We start from the raw sequence: 15,545 nt of genomic DNA on the forward strand, positions 1-15,545 counted from the left end.
ATCCTAGAATAGTTACATACAGCAGTGAGTAATACTCAAAACGATTCTAGGATTATTTTTAGTAATTTGGGACAATTCTACACAGTTAGATGTAAAAGGGTATTGCTAAGATCCTTTTCTGACCCCTCTAATTCTGTGATCCAGCAAATCTCTAGGCTGGTATTTCAAATATTTATTTCTAAAATAACCTTTTAATTTCTCAACTGTAATATACTAAGTTTGTCCCCCCTCCCCCCCTCAAAAAAAGAAGAAATTACTTTGGCGTAAAAGGGAAAGGAAGAGTGTTACAGGGAGCTGAAAATAAAATTGTTGGAAGATTCAATTAGCTTCCCCATGTGGCTCCTTAACAACCATCTGCTTTAAAAATTGGTCTTTAACCAAATATAACGTGTGGAACTCATGTGATCTGGATTTAAACAAACTATAAAAATACATTTGTAAGAACCAAGGAAATCTGATTAAGGACTGAATAATTGATAATATCAAAGAATTAGTGTTAATTTTGTTAGCTATGACATCGGCACTGTATTTATGTAGTGTCCGTATTTTTTTAAGCTATGCAAACCGACATGTGAGAGACTGTAACAGACAAGTCTGAGATTTACTTTATAAATAAACAGCGGGACAAAGCACATGTGGCAATACTGTATCTGAAAACTGTTGAATATGAAAAATGGGTATATGAGATTCACTATGTTATTCTATGGGTATGTTTGAAACTTTCTAAAAAAGTTTTTTAACTACAAAAACATTTTAATATTTTAAATATTCATCTTTTCTTACCACACCTTCTCCAAATAAATCATCAATGTGCAAAAATCTACAATAGAAACTGCTGGAGAAAACATTAAGTAGCTAGCAGAAAGTTGGAAACAGTCAAGAAAGTTCAAGAGAAAAAAAGATGAAGGGTTATGACAGCTATTATTATCTTAAGATGAAAAAAATATAAAGTCAGATACATTTAACAAAGTAACAAAAAGCAAAAAGTTCATTTCTAAAATACACCCTCAAAATCCAGAATTCAACTGAAAGTAGCCTACCATTTTGTTTTGTTTTGCTTTTTGGCAGCTGGCCATAGCCTACCATTTTTACTTTGGAATAACTCTACTAAAGCTTCTCACACTGATCCTGTACTGGAAACAACCCCACACATAAAGTCTATTTAATGTCCCACACTGTCATGACACACTGGAAAAGAAAACAATTTAAGGAGAAAACCCCAGTTTCTTCAAACATAAAATGGGAGTATTACAATCAACCACAAAGATATGACCTTGGCGGAGTTCTGGAAACTATACAGCTAATTCAAATGAAAGGTATAATAAAAATTTTTACCACCAAGAAAGCTGAAAAACTATGTATCTTAATGGACCAGAGTGAAAGTGGAGGTTCCCAATGCACCAGTTCGTATAAAAGGCTTGCCCATCTCCATCCTCAATTTTTTTCATGATACCAAATGCCCCCAGGAAGACAGAAGTGCTACTGTGGGAGTATATTAATACACAGACTTAAGTGAGCCATCTGACAACTATTTTCTCCTAACGACAACTAATGTACACTTTCAAGTTCAAAGCACTAAATCTCAAATTCATCACAACAGTTCAATAATTTTATTTTTAGATGGCTCCAAAGACTTACCTTAATTTGGTACAAGCACATTTATTTCTTTAAGTTGTGTAGAAAATTCTAAAATGGAGTCATCTTACTAAGAAATGAAAGTGATCAGCAAGAAGCTTAAAAAGAAGTAGATGAACAGAATGATGCATGGAGCCTTACAATGACTGATGAACAGATCTGCTTTCTCCAGCTGACTTGACTGTGTGGGGTGACCTAGGTGGCATTTCACTTATTTGCACCTCAATTTCCAACTGGTCTACATCATCAGCTATGAGGAAAAGTAAGGATGACTGCCTTATTATTATTTTTTTTAATTGAAACATAATTGATTGTACATATCTGCGGGGTACAGCATTGAATATCAATACCTGTGTGCAATATGTGACGTTCAAATCAGGATAATTACTATATTTGGATGACTGCTTTAAAACACCATGAAAAAATTAATTAGCATATTTCATCATAATGCTCAAGTCCTTTTAACCATGTTCATGTTTCCATGATTCTAACTTTAAATACTGTTTACAAACACAAACCCAATCTATTATATTTTCACATTAATATTTATCAATTTTCTCTCAAAACAAGAACAGGGAAGAGCAAAAAAAACATTGATGATACTTAAAAGTATAAATGGCCCCTAAGCTCCAAAGGCTGAGAAATTCACACAAAAGTCGCACAGACTCTCAGGAAAGGGAGAATGATTTAGACCATCTTTATCCTCATTAACCCCAAACACGCCACTTCAGTTCTGACCTCTCTCATGAGTGTCTCAATCTTCCAACTATAAGTTGCTTCTTCAATGTCAAGCAACTACCTCACAACAAATTCACTGTCAACTGCTCCTTCTCTCTCAAACCTATTCTTAAATGCTTTCATGTTGGTATATGACACCATTTATCTAAAATACCCCAAAATTAACATTCTCCATTTCTGCAACTTTTCATCTCCCACATCTCACTGTTGACAAATTCAACCACTGCCTGTCACATCCATTCCCAACTTTAAATTTCTACCAGCTCTGCCTTATCATTTCTCAACTGGTCCATAGTACAGCCTCCTAAATAATCTTCCTGTTCCCCATACCTAATCTTCCTATCACACTGCTTTCCAACATCTTCTTCCAGAAATGCAGACATACTTTTCCAGAAATACAGCTGGGCCTTCTACGCCTTAACCTGATATTTAGCCACAGTACTTACAACCTTCTAGATAATCTGCCTCCTGCCACTAGAATGACAGTAGGGACATTATTTGCTGTCTGGTTTGTTCTCTGTAATATCCTCAGCACCTAGAATAGTGCCTGCCACAGAGTAAAAGCTCAATAAATATTTGATTAATTAATTAAACAAACAATGAAGATCCTCTATTATCGCCTGGTAATAAACTAATTCCCTTCCCGTTTCATCTCCCATGACTGCTTCCATCTCTGAAATGCCCCACCCAAATCTGTCACAATCTCTCCTCATTTTTTAAGGCCCAGTTTAGAAGCCACTTCCTCTTTAAAATCTTCTGTAAATGAATCCCAACTAATGCCTCTTTCCTTTGGATTCACATTCCACACCATTTGTATCTCTAACATTCAGTTCATTCTGCTTTGCTTTACACTGCCACCAATCTAGGACATCCAGGGGGCAGAAACTGTTTTAGATATATACACACTGCTTAGTAAACACTAGGCAAAACTGAGCATATGACATCTCAAATCTTTTTTAAGCATCTATGTAAAAGGGTACTTCGAATGTCTAGCCTAGTGTCTGGTACTTAGCAGGAACTCAGTAAATACTTATTAAATCAACTTGAATATTGAGTTTTCTTCTCCTTATTAAAAAGGTAAGTAATCCTGGAAAAGTCAATACTTCAGGAAAAACGTCACCATTTGACCACACTATGAACTACATTATTGATCCTTTCCTTCTGCAGTTTTGACACCATGGGAGCAGAAGAGAGGAGGAGGACGACACTGGGCAGGGGTGGAGGGCAGGGAGTAGTGATGGTTTTGAGGGGGAAACACCCACTGTTTGGCTGCAACAAGTATTAAACAGTTTTTTATTTTTTATCCCTTACAGGAACTCAGAGCTTTACAAACAGGAAACACCAGCCTGTGACAGGCAGCTGCAAACCTTCATTAAATCTGATTTTCAGTTCCCTGAAGGGTACTGCATGCCTGAATACCTCAATCCTGAGGCCTTTGGAATGGCCCACCACCCACCCGAGTAGATTAAACTATGTGTTTCAGTATGTCCAACTGCTTCCCTCAGAGCTCAAGCCAGTTATCTAAAAAAAATACATGTTCTATGTGGACCCCCCAAAAGACTTCAAGAATTCTGAGTTAAATAAAATTAGGACTCAGGGGAAGGAAAAAGATCTCTGAGTGAGGCACCCAGATGCCTCACTAATGCCCTCTATTCCTGTGGCCTTTGGAATGGCCCACCACCCACCTACAGCAGAAAGAATATATAGTTACTAAGTTTTTCCTCAATGTTGACATAATTGTCACTATGAATAAAATTTACAAAAATGGCCACAAGTCCATGGACAACCTAGAGTCTCCCCGCTGCCCCAGAACACCAGTAATCTCTATACTGCCCTTTAAGAATGATAGTAAGTTTCATTTTTTCTAAGTTTGAAATCAATGTAGAAATTGATTATGTTCACTGGATATGCTTTAACCACTGATGTGACATTTTCTTACGAGGCTTCTAAAGAACAGTCCTATTTTACTAAAAAAAAAAAAAAAAAAAAAAAGTAAATTTGTCTAGAGTAAAGCTCCAGTTACATGAATGTTCAGAAGTTGAAAATGAGCAGAAAAGCTCCAAGGAGAGGACACTGCTCTGGGTGACTGTAGGAGCAACACTGGCCACACCGAAGGAACTCAGAACAGTACAAGGCCTTCTAATGATTCCCCTGGGCAACCTGAACACTTTTGCCAATTATTTAGAAGGCAGCTGCTCTGGATTATAAACACCCAAAGTAATAGTTTTGGGTGGCGAGGGCCATGTCCCTTCCATCTTTGAATCCTTCAGTGCCTCTATGCAATAGACACATGTGTGCTGTGTTTAATTTCATCTTTTCTCAACAAGGCAAAAATATTCAATCATGTAAAATAGGCTGATCTCAAACTGAATGCGGGAGAGTTTAATAAAATGAATTAAGTGGGTTTTTTCTTGTTAAGAATTGTGTAGGAAATTGAGGCTCTGAAGAAAGAAAACATCAGAGTTTAGAGCTGCTGGTCAACTGGAAGACAGACATCACTTGGATATGAGTTATTTCTCTTCCAGGTGACAGGCTGACATATGCTGACAGCCCAGTGGTTTGTTAGCTGAATGACCTGGTCAAAGAGGATACCAACAAAGGATCTAAATGGAATGAAGTCCTCTCAGGATGTTTAATTCCAAACTGGCCCTAGACTACGGCATCTTCAAGAAGTCAAGTCAGTTTCTAACCAGATCCCCCTGGTCCCTCTGCCTGAGTAAACTCTAAACTTTTAGGCTTACCCAGATGTCCCCAGGATGGTTTGGGCCCGGACAGCCCAGAGCCCAGTCCAGAGTGTGTATTCCTAGGCAAGAAACCTTCTCAAGCAATGGTCAGGAGCATAAATGGGTTCTGAGGCAACCATATGACTTAGACAGTTATAGTAACTACAGAAGATGGACTGTTTTGCCATCAAGGAACTCCTTGAAGCAGTAACAGCACAGGCAGATGGGTTTACCTTTGGCCACTCTCATTCCAGCATGCTACCAAAATTTTCCCAATAATTTACACTCTGAAAATAAGTTATTTTTTTCTAAATTTATAGGGAGAAAAAAATGCAAGCATGCGAGCACACCCATCAATGAATGACTCCTAGAACATCTACAATTAGTATTCTTAAGAACACCAAACTAAAACAAAAATGCTTTACATGCGGTTAGTGCTCAAGTATTTGCCAGTTTGTTACTATTCAGTGCCCAACAAACAGTATAAACATTCTTTCCCATAAGATAACATTTGGCTAACATCTTTCCCATTAGAAATTTAAAACATACTGATTGGGATGACCTCACATTCAGAGGATTCTCCAAAAGGATGTGTAAGCTAAAGGTGACAGATCATTTATAAAGGCGACGCCCTTTCTAAAGTAATTAAAAAATTAAAATAAAGTACTAAAGTAATGATAGTGACAGTGCTTACTGCGGGTTACTTCATTAATCCTCTGAATAATCCCATGAGATAAGCACCAGCATTGTCCCCATTTTACAGGCACAGAAACAGTGAAATGAGTCAAGACAGTTCCAGTAATTTGCAAAAATACATTTGGTTAAGTCATGGAGCCAGAATGAGGACCTGGGCAGTCTGGCGCCGGAGTCTAGGCCTGTGGTTCCCAGATTTTCCTGCACACTGGAAGCACCTGGGCATCTTTAAAACTCCATGCCCAGTCATTCTGGTTTAATTGGTATGGGGTGCGACTCGGGCGTCTTGATTGTGAAAGGTTCCCAGGTGTTTCTAAGCAAAGTTTGGGAACCGCCTGATCTGTGCCCTTAACCATTGGTTGTCAGTAGCATTGCCATAGTTCTGTTGTTTCTCGTGCCCAAGAGTTCCTTCACAGAGGCGGCAAATCCAGGGCAAAGGTACGGAGAGAAAGCTGAAGGGAAGAGGCGGCCAGCCTTGCCAGGGCTTAGGCCAGCCCCCGAGCGGGAGCGCTGCTGGGACGCGGACGGCTCGGCCCGGGCGGACCCCGGCCTGGGGAGGGGAGGGGAGGGGAGGGGGCAGCGGGCAAGCGTCTCGCAGTCGGGGGACGAGGGGCCGCAGCGCCACCGTCCCGCGGGGGCGGAAGGGAGGAGGCGCGCTCGCTTTTCACATGACTCCCCTCTTCGGCCGAGCTGATGCTGCCGGGAGGGGAACGGAGGGGGCCCGAGGGGGGCCGGGGCGTCCCCAGCGCACACCGCCGCGTTGCCCACTACTTCCCAGCCCCGGGCCGATCAGAGCCTGCGCGTTGCGACCTAAGTTACTCTGGGCCGCCAACGCCGGGAAGTTCGTTACTTTCCTCGGCGGGACGGGGCGGGGCTGGGAGCTGCGGGGCGGGACCCGGGAGCGCGGTGAGGCGAAGAGAGGGAGGGAGGCAGGCAGGGGCGTCCCGGACAACGCCTGGCTCCTCCGCCCGCCTCGGCCCTGGCCCCCTCAGGTCCCTTTCCGTCGCCCACCGTATACCCACCCGGAGGTGAAATCCTGCTGCACGCTCAGTAGCCGCTCGCGCAGGGTCTCCAGCATCGCCGCTGCGGGTCTCCTCCCCTCAGGCCTCGAGCTGCCGCTGCCGTCGCAGTCACCGTCCTCGGTCCCGCCGCCCCCGCACCTGTCATCCGCACGCCCCGCACTCCACGGCCGGCCCCGCCCCCGCCCGGCGCTCGCTGCCGCGCCGCTACCTCAGCCCCTTCCGCGTTCCCGCCCCGCCGGGCCCGCGCAGCCGCAGTGGGCCGCGCCGGGCTCGGGCTGCGGAAAAGGGGAGGGCCTGCCCTCCCTGCTGAGAAGGCGAGAACCGCCTTGGGTTTTTGCTGTTCCTCGCCAGGCCTTCTCGTATTTTCTCTGTGAAATGGAAGTGGCATCGTGACAAGGTGATTTAAGTCGACGGCTCCTTTAAGTGAAGCATTGGTTTTTACAACGCGGAAGAGAGCTGGATAAATCTCTTGTATAGATAACTTTGCATCTCCTAGTAATAATCATTTCATGGACTGCAGGTAAACGATCCGACTCCACTGGCTTTACCCTTGCATGAGATAGTCAACCTATCTGAGCCTCGGTTTCTTTTCAAAAAAGGGCAATAATAATCAGTTGTCTCGACATCCTGACTTTCCGTGCTCTCTTTAACCTATCCCAGCAGGCTTGTGTGCCCTACACACCAAAGGAGAGATGGCCTTTTGCAAGTCACCAGTGACCTCCGTGTTGCCAATACCGTTTGTTATTTCTCTGCCCTGATGATTTTCTCGACCTCACAGTGAATCTCAATGCAGTTGCTCATTCTTAAGACACATTCTTCTCTTGCCTTCAAGGACTCCATACCTCTCTCCTTTCCCCTCCACCCCTTCTCTTCCTATTTCTATAGCTGCTGCTGAGGCTACATCTCCAGCCTCTCGCTCTTCTCCATCTGTGCTCTCTGCCTGTGTTATCGTATCCATTACGACGATGTAAATTCTACCAAGTCACCGATGACTCCCCAATTTCTATCTTCAGCCCTGTCCCTTCTCCCTCTCCTTCAATTCACACCAGTTGCTTACTTCACATGTATCTAACAGGCATTGCAAACCCAACATACCCAAAATTGAAAATTTCATTGCATACTCACCTCTTAACCTGCTCATCCTGTCTTTTCTATTTCAGCAAATGGCACATCATCTGCCAAGTCGCTAGTTAAGACCCTTGAAAATCACCCTTGGTTTCTGTCTTTTCTTCATCCTCCATATTAACCCATCAAGTCTAATCAATTCTATTTCTAAAGTATTTCTGGAACCTGCTCCTCTTTCTTCATCTTCACTGTAATCACCCTAGTCCAAGGCATTATCATCTTTCACGAGAAACACTGACAGTTCTCTCTGATTCTCTTTTGCCATCCACACCCCTGTTATCCATCCTTGACACAGCAGCCAGAGAGAATTATTTAAAAGATCAGTCAGATCATATTGCTCTCCTGCCTAAAATCCTTCAATTGCTGCCTGTGCACTTGGAATAAAATTTAACCCTGGATTTGAAAGCCCTAAAATTTGAAACGTTTCTGACAACTCTATTCAAATCAAGTTCTACTCACCTATCATGTTTTTGACACTTAAGCCATATTAGCCTTTTTTGTGTGTTCTTTGAAAATTCTAGGTTCATTTCCACCTTGTTGCCTTATCACATGCTTTTCTCCTGACTGTCCCATGACTGGCTCCTTCATGACATTCAGGTCTCAGCTTAAATAGCATCCCATTAGAAAGATCTTTCCTGGCCATTCTGGTTACCCACCCAATCACTTCCTATCACACACCCTGTTTCTCAATTCAGTATACATCAGAAAACTTATTTAATAATGATTTCATTAATAGTTATTTACTAATTTATTTGTTTACAAATGTATTTTAAACCCAGGGCTGGGATTAAGGTGAGACAAGTAAGGCATTCATCTCAGCTAGAAAAAATTTAAGAGGGAGCTAAAAAGCTCGGTAATCAAAGTAAATAATATTTTAATGCAATATTTTAAATTCCAAATGAGTGGGAGAAAATCGTGATGAGCAAAATATCAAACTTTTAAATAAAGACAGGATCTGATTGGGCTGGGATTGGATGAGATGAATGAGGTAGGGGATGTGGTGCAGGCACTGATGCAAACTGCCCCCTGCATCTCACTCAGCTCTGTATCCCCAGCACCCACAACAGTGAATGGCACATGGCTGGCAGACAATACGTATTGATTGCTTTGTTGTGGGAATTAAGAGAAAGTACTCGGCTTACAGTTGGGGGAACACCTCTTCCCCACTCTTGATGTTTTCTTCTATGCAGAAGAAGCTCCTCTGCTGGTATAACACTCCCCAGCCTTTCTTGGTGTGAGGAGAGGTGAGGACAATGATTAGTGAGCCAGGAAGTAAGGATTTGGGTCCCATCCTCTTCTCTTTTTCTTGGTAAAAATGTCTGACAAAGAGCACTTATTCTGCTGTATGAGGACAGGCTGCTGGGGTGACCTAGTGCTTTTTGCATCTGGGTGGGCAAGTCTTAATCTGAGGTTTAGTTGTAGGAGTTCTGCTTGCCCATGACTATAAGCCATGTGCTTCACCAGCCATACCAGAAATAAGTGTTGGCCTGTTTTATGCTGACTCGATTGTCTTAATTTTTAGTTGGTTCAGACAGGTCAAAGAGTAGTGCTGTTTATAAGTCCTTCTCTACCTTCCAGAAGTAGTACCTGGTACAAAGTAAGTGATTAAATGTTCAAATCTATAGAAACAGGTGCCTTAGCATCTAATAGATTTGGAAACCACAGGTACTGGGAAATAGTAAATCTTTATTTTATTCAGTTAAATAAACTCTTCTATTCATAATCTTTCAATTTACTAAGTTCCATGAATTCCAACAAAGCACCAAATCAGAGCAAAAAGACTCTGCCTGTCATTCAGTAATAGCTTTACTAATTGTGCCCGACCATTTCTGTCCTGACTATAGCACTGTAGTCTGTGGCATGTTTATACTTCATTTTGAACATTCTTAATCCCAACATGTCTAATAAATCCAAAAACTGTGAAAGTTTAAAAACTGCTAATAAGAAAATACAACTTATTATAAAGAAATGAAAGTAAATTTTAAAAAATGAAATTAGAGAGAAAATGAGTACCGTTGCACATGAGTTGTTGGAGCAATGATTAAGGACCAAGAGTAAAGCATGTGACAAATTATGTTAACATAAGTAACAGTAATCAGTCAGAAACTAGGAAGATTGATTAGCAAAATGAAAAAAAAGTTTTTAACTACAGTTAGAAAGCTAACATCAATATTTGAAGCTATTGGCCTAATCTTAATTCAGAAAGTGGTTGAGAGCTGATTTGAGAACATATTAGCTAAATGCAGAGAAAGCTTTGGTAATAAAATGTTTGAGGCAGGTACTAACGCTGCTAAGAAGTTCCCTGTGACAGTGCTTCGCCAGACCAGCAGCATCAACAACACCCAGGAGCTTGTTGCAAATGCAGAATCTCAGCTAAGCACCCCACGCCCACACCTGCTAAAACAATCTGAATTTTAATCAAGATCCCAGGTGATTTATATTCATGTTAACATGTGAGAAGCACTTCTCCATGACACTTCCTGGAAATGGGGTTTCCTTTCTCAATAGATACTCACTGTAGACCAGGTGATAAATGAGGATTCGGTGGAATTAAAATCAGAGAGGAAGATGCTATTAAAGAACCTATAGAACCCAGAAAATTTCACACCACTTCATTGGCAAAGGTCTTTTAGAGTAATTGGAAAGGTACAATGGTCATTTGAGTTAGAAGCACCTAACTTAGATTCTTAAAAGTATCTATATTGTGCTATTAACTTATTTGTATTTTTTTTTTAAAGCCATGTAGAACTAGGGCTCACAGGCCCCTCGAGTCTGTTGCACTGGGTCACAAACCCTCCACATGCAGGTCTACGAGCTAGGTAATAGGAAAAAGGTCCTGGGAGCTGTGGGTAAAAAATTAATAGGCTTTATTCAGAGCTAGGAGCAGCCGTTCCAGTGGCTTCTCTGAGAGTTCTGAGAAACTCCGTGGATCAGAGCTGTTAGCCCTTATACTCAAGTCTATAACCCAGGACACCTGGGTGCCCATATGTAATTACTTTTAGTAACAAGGAACACTTGAGGATATTTACAGCAAATGCTCAGCAAGATTCTGAACATCTGAGGGGCCCTGACCATTTTTCTATATTTTCCCAACAAGCCAACATGGAAATATTTTTGACATCCTTAATTTTTAAGGGTTTAAAGATGCTGGAAGAATTCATGTGAATGCTGTAGATGTTTCTTGTGAAGCAGTGAGTCATTCTAAGAATAAGGTAAGCTATATAAAGCTGGAAAGGTGACATCATGCCATTTTGAAAAGAAAAGCAGAGACAGAAACCAGGTAGCTGGAGGTGGGGAATTCCAACACACAGGAGCAGAGATTAGACACAGCTGAAGAACATAAGAAACAGGGATAGGAAGAGGACATTCCCCTATTAGAAACTAATAGACCAAGAAGGCAAGCATTGTCTGCATCTGAGACAGCAAAGTTGGAAATGAGTATTTTACATGAGCTAAACTGAAAGAACAATAAATGGCATCTCAGCTGCATCTGTTTATGTTCCAAAATTTTATCCCACTGCAATAAAATGTAACCAGGTACCTAACCGTGTCTTTTTGCTCAGATGAAAAAGAAACGTACCGCACCATGTATTAGAGGAGGAAACCTCTTTTATTTTTTGTTAATCTAAGTTTGAATCCATATGATCTATAAAATATTCATAAACAACCAAGTGACTCCATTCATCAAAGTGTAGGGAACCTACATGAGTAAAGGAGACCACATCCTGTTCTCATGCAAATAAATGGTTTCCCGTAGAGAAAGTATATATCAGAAATTACGTTTTCTGAGCCATTATAGCATAGGAATATTGTATGGCAGAACTTAATAACATACTGAAACTCTTTAATAAGAATTAGTAGCAAAAAATTGAGACAATTATTACCTATAGTTAAGTGTCAGCTTAATACAGGCGGGGGGAAAGCCCTAATAATTGATAACTGTTAATTAAAATAATTATATAAATAATTATTAATTGAAATAATTGATAATTATAATTGCAGTTGTTTGTGGTTCACAGTCCCGGCTGCAGCATCAAATCACGAAGCATTTGTAAAATATCAATGCCTCGGCTCAACCCTCCAACATCTGATTTTAACTGGTCTGAGGTGACACCTCTTCATCTGTATGGTTTAAAAGCTTCCCAGGTGATTCTAATGTGCAGTCAGGGCTGGGAACAACTGAGCTAAGCATAGAAACTTGAGCAGCCCTGCAGGGGATTGTAGTGGAAGCTCTTGCTAGAACAGCAACTGTGACCGCCAACCTATCCTAACTTCAGGAGCCAAGGCTGTAGTTTGTCCTCACTTTTCCAAGCTCATTCAAACAGGCACCAGCCCTGTCACTTCATTTTGTAATGTTTGGTGCTCCGGACCACTGACCTGAGCCCCTGCAGCCTCCACCCTGCACTTCCTGCTGGCTGACTCTGAAGGCAACAGTGGAAGTGGAGGCAGGAGAGGAGAGCCAGCCCAAGGCCCTGGATGGGAGGAGGCGGTGGCTCTGTCAGGTGGTCAGGAATAGAGGCATGCTTGGGCTACCCCAGAGGACGCAGTCTTTTGTAAGGATACCTACACAGCGCAGGGAGGAAACCTCAGAACCGACGGTGTCTAAACACTTAGTCAGGCCTCCTGAAACTGGAAGACTCTTGTTGCCACCGGTGGGGTTCAGGACACGCTACTCCAAAATATGGCACTTGGCATTGGAGAAAACCAGAGAAGCAGGAAGCTCTCTGACTTGCCCCTGCTCCCCTTCCCCCTTCTCCTCAGAGGCAGGTCGTAAGATCCTCATGTGAGAGGTGCCCTTCCCCGTACCGGAGAAAAGGAGCTGAAGACAGACGCTGAGAAAAATCAGAACAGGCTAAGTTCCCCCAGTTTATTACCATCAGGTTACACCCTTTGTCCGATCATATCTCTCCACGACCGTCCACTCTTCACCAAACCTAAGCATAACAATATACAAGTTTACCTGTTTCTTTGGGTCTTTATTTCCCTATGTAGGTCCCCGTGTCACCTAAAACTTATAAGAGTACTTCAAAAAGTTGGTGGAAAATAGAATTAAGAGATAATATTTATCTTTCCATGAACTTTTTGAAATACCTTTATATTAACTTGTATGCTTTCCTCCTGTTAATCTGTCTTTTGTTATGGGCGCCTCAGCCATGAACCTAAGATGGGAAGAAAAGGCTTTTCTTTTCCTCTGCACCATTCAGAAAACAAACACTCTAGTGTCTTAGTAGCAGCTTTGTAGCTGTCATCTCAGACAAAGTATCCATTGCTTCTGCTCGTAGGGACACCTCCCAGTCCCGTTTATCTTTCTGTTTGACTCTGCTTCTCCTTTGTACTCTTTCTATTCTCTGCTCTGCCATGTGACATCTGCTGCCTCGTGGCTTCTGCTTAACAACTGCCCTCTCCTTGTCTTTTGGATTTTGCCACTGCCTGCCACTAAAGGAAAAGCAGGGCCTTCAGGTGTAGCCATCAGGGTGGGCAGATTCCCCAGCCAGAGCCTCTCTCCTCTCTTTTTTCACCTTCAGACTCAGGGCTCAGCCCCCACCCACCCATGTCTGTGATTCCACTGGGAAGCCTCTTGCTCCCATGTAGGGCGTCTCCTTCCCACTTTACCCTCGGTCCCTACAGCAGGATCCCAGCCAGGGCAGTGCGGCCCTCTCTCAACTCCCTTCCAGACAGCAGAGTGCCCGGCCTGGGTGCTGGGCATGGTCATGTCCCACCTGTCCCTTGCTCTGGGGGTGCTCTCTGTTTTTTCTATCCCTTACCCCCAGGGTTTTGCCAGTGCCCTGGATCATCCACCTAAAGGCACATTAGAATCACCTGGGAAGCTTTTAAACCTTGTGGATGAGGTGGTGTCACTTCAGACCAGTTAAATCAGATGTCAGAGGGTTGAGCCCAAGCATTGGTATTTTTAAAATGCTTCGTGATTCAAAGGTGCAGCCAGGTCTGAGAACCACGAACTTAACTACAATTATAATTATCAATTATTTCAATTAATAATTTTTTTTATAATAATGATTTTAATTAACAGATATCAATTATTAGGGCTTTCCCCCCCACCTGATGGCACCCCTCCCTATGTGACCAGAAGAAGGCTCTGCATGGCTTCATCAGTCCCCTTTGAACACAGCATGCTTCAGATGAGCAAAGCTCTCACACCAGACCACCTCATACTGTGCACGACTGCCTGTAGGCCAAATGCTGGTCCCAGGACCAATCATTGTGACCTGGCTTGCAGGGTCAAACCCTATGAAACTTGTGCAAGAATTGCTTTTGACTCCCCCTGCTTTGGAAGGGAACTATGAGGGGCTGTTTCTTGCAACAGGGAAATAAACCTATAATAGCTAAATTAGAGACAATGTATTCAGTATGTTATCTGGTAATGTTTTTTCACTTGTGTTGCTTCAGTTCAGAGGTTTATATAGAGTAAATGGTAAGTTTTCGAGCACTGCCCTATGATCTGGGAATCTCAACCAGGCAAGAGGGAAGTAAACTGGTTCTAATGTGCAGAAATATTGGGGTCCTATGCTGTAGCCAGTGTATTGTCTCTGTTTATGCACAGAAATAAAAGTAAACAGATGTATTTGTTGTCTTAATAAGTCATTTTATATGCCAATTAAAAGCTGTGCAGTATATCGAATAGTCCGTCCCTCTGTTAGCAGAGTTCTGTTCCTGCAGTGAGTCTAATGACTGTGCTCAAGCAATTCGGATCAGCCAGCACTTGTCACCTGGTGAGACCTGGCTCACCTGGTGGGACCTGGGGAGGAAGTAGCGCATTGAGGGGGAATCAGCTAGTCAGTGGAGGACTTTTCATGAAACCCCAACTTTTTAAATGGTGGAAATGTCAAAAGAGTAACAGCATCCAAGAGCAGGAACCCCATTCTTCCTGTCATGCCCTCGCCTGCCTGGGAGGCTGCAGTAAGGGGAAACCCTGGGCCATTAAGCAGAGTAGGAAGGGGATGGGGTGGGGAGAATACAGGAGCACACCCACCTGCTGACTACCCATTGTGTCCCAAGATGTCCCTCCGTCCAGTCCAGCACGGCCTGTCTCCTTATGTGTTTCCACAATGTCACCTACTCCACCAACGATTGCGGAGGTCCTACCTTTGCCGGGTAGTCTGCTAGACTCTAGAGAGTTAGTGACAGTATTAATATGATCTTAAATTATTATTATATGATGAGGCTGGCTATTATTTACCTAGAGCTCACTTGGGCCAGGCAGGATTCTAAGCCCTTTATGCGTATTATTTCCCTCATTTTACAGATGAGAAATTAAGGTACCAGAAAGCATGAACCCATCCTTGAGGAGCTTCTAGTCTAGAGGTGAAGCATTATTCACAAGGTGATTATGAATGTGGCGGTGACCATCCAGATGAAGGGTGACTCACCTTGCCTTTACTTTGGAAGAAAGAGTCACCAAAGGGGGACTGTCATTGGGGCCCACCTTAGAAAGTTACATCTAGGAACATCAGCACAAACAAGGTGCTTGTGTTGGTTTGGTGAGATTTGGGCACCTGGCCCAGCCTCCCAGGGCCAGTTCCTGGCAAATGCCACACGGTTGTGTGAAAGCTAAAGCTCCTCCAGGAGGAAGCTGAGCCTGTTCAGTCCC

General features: G+C 42.8%; 1 protein-coding gene across 2 annotated transcripts in view; it reads right to left on the minus strand.

The window, feature by feature from the left end:
- Window positions 1-6,930, minus strand: part of DTNBP1 (dystrobrevin binding protein 1) — a 117,563-nt gene extending 110,633 nt beyond the window's left edge. For both annotated transcript variants that reach the window (XM_063097737.1, XM_063097736.1), the window contains exon 1: window positions 6,812-6,930. In XM_063097737.1, the coding sequence (XP_062953807.1) occupies window positions 6,812-6,867 (56 nt within the window). In that variant the 5' untranslated portion in view covers window positions 6,868-6,930. The remainder of the gene's footprint in view (window positions 1-6,811) is intronic.
- Window positions 6,931-15,545: the final 8,615 nt, after the last annotated feature.

The sequence above is a fragment of the Cynocephalus volans genome, chromosome 5 (assembly GCF_027409185.1).
Source record: "Cynocephalus volans isolate mCynVol1 chromosome 5, mCynVol1.pri, whole genome shotgun sequence".
NCBI lineage: Eukaryota > Metazoa > Chordata > Mammalia > Dermoptera > Cynocephalidae > Cynocephalus > Cynocephalus volans.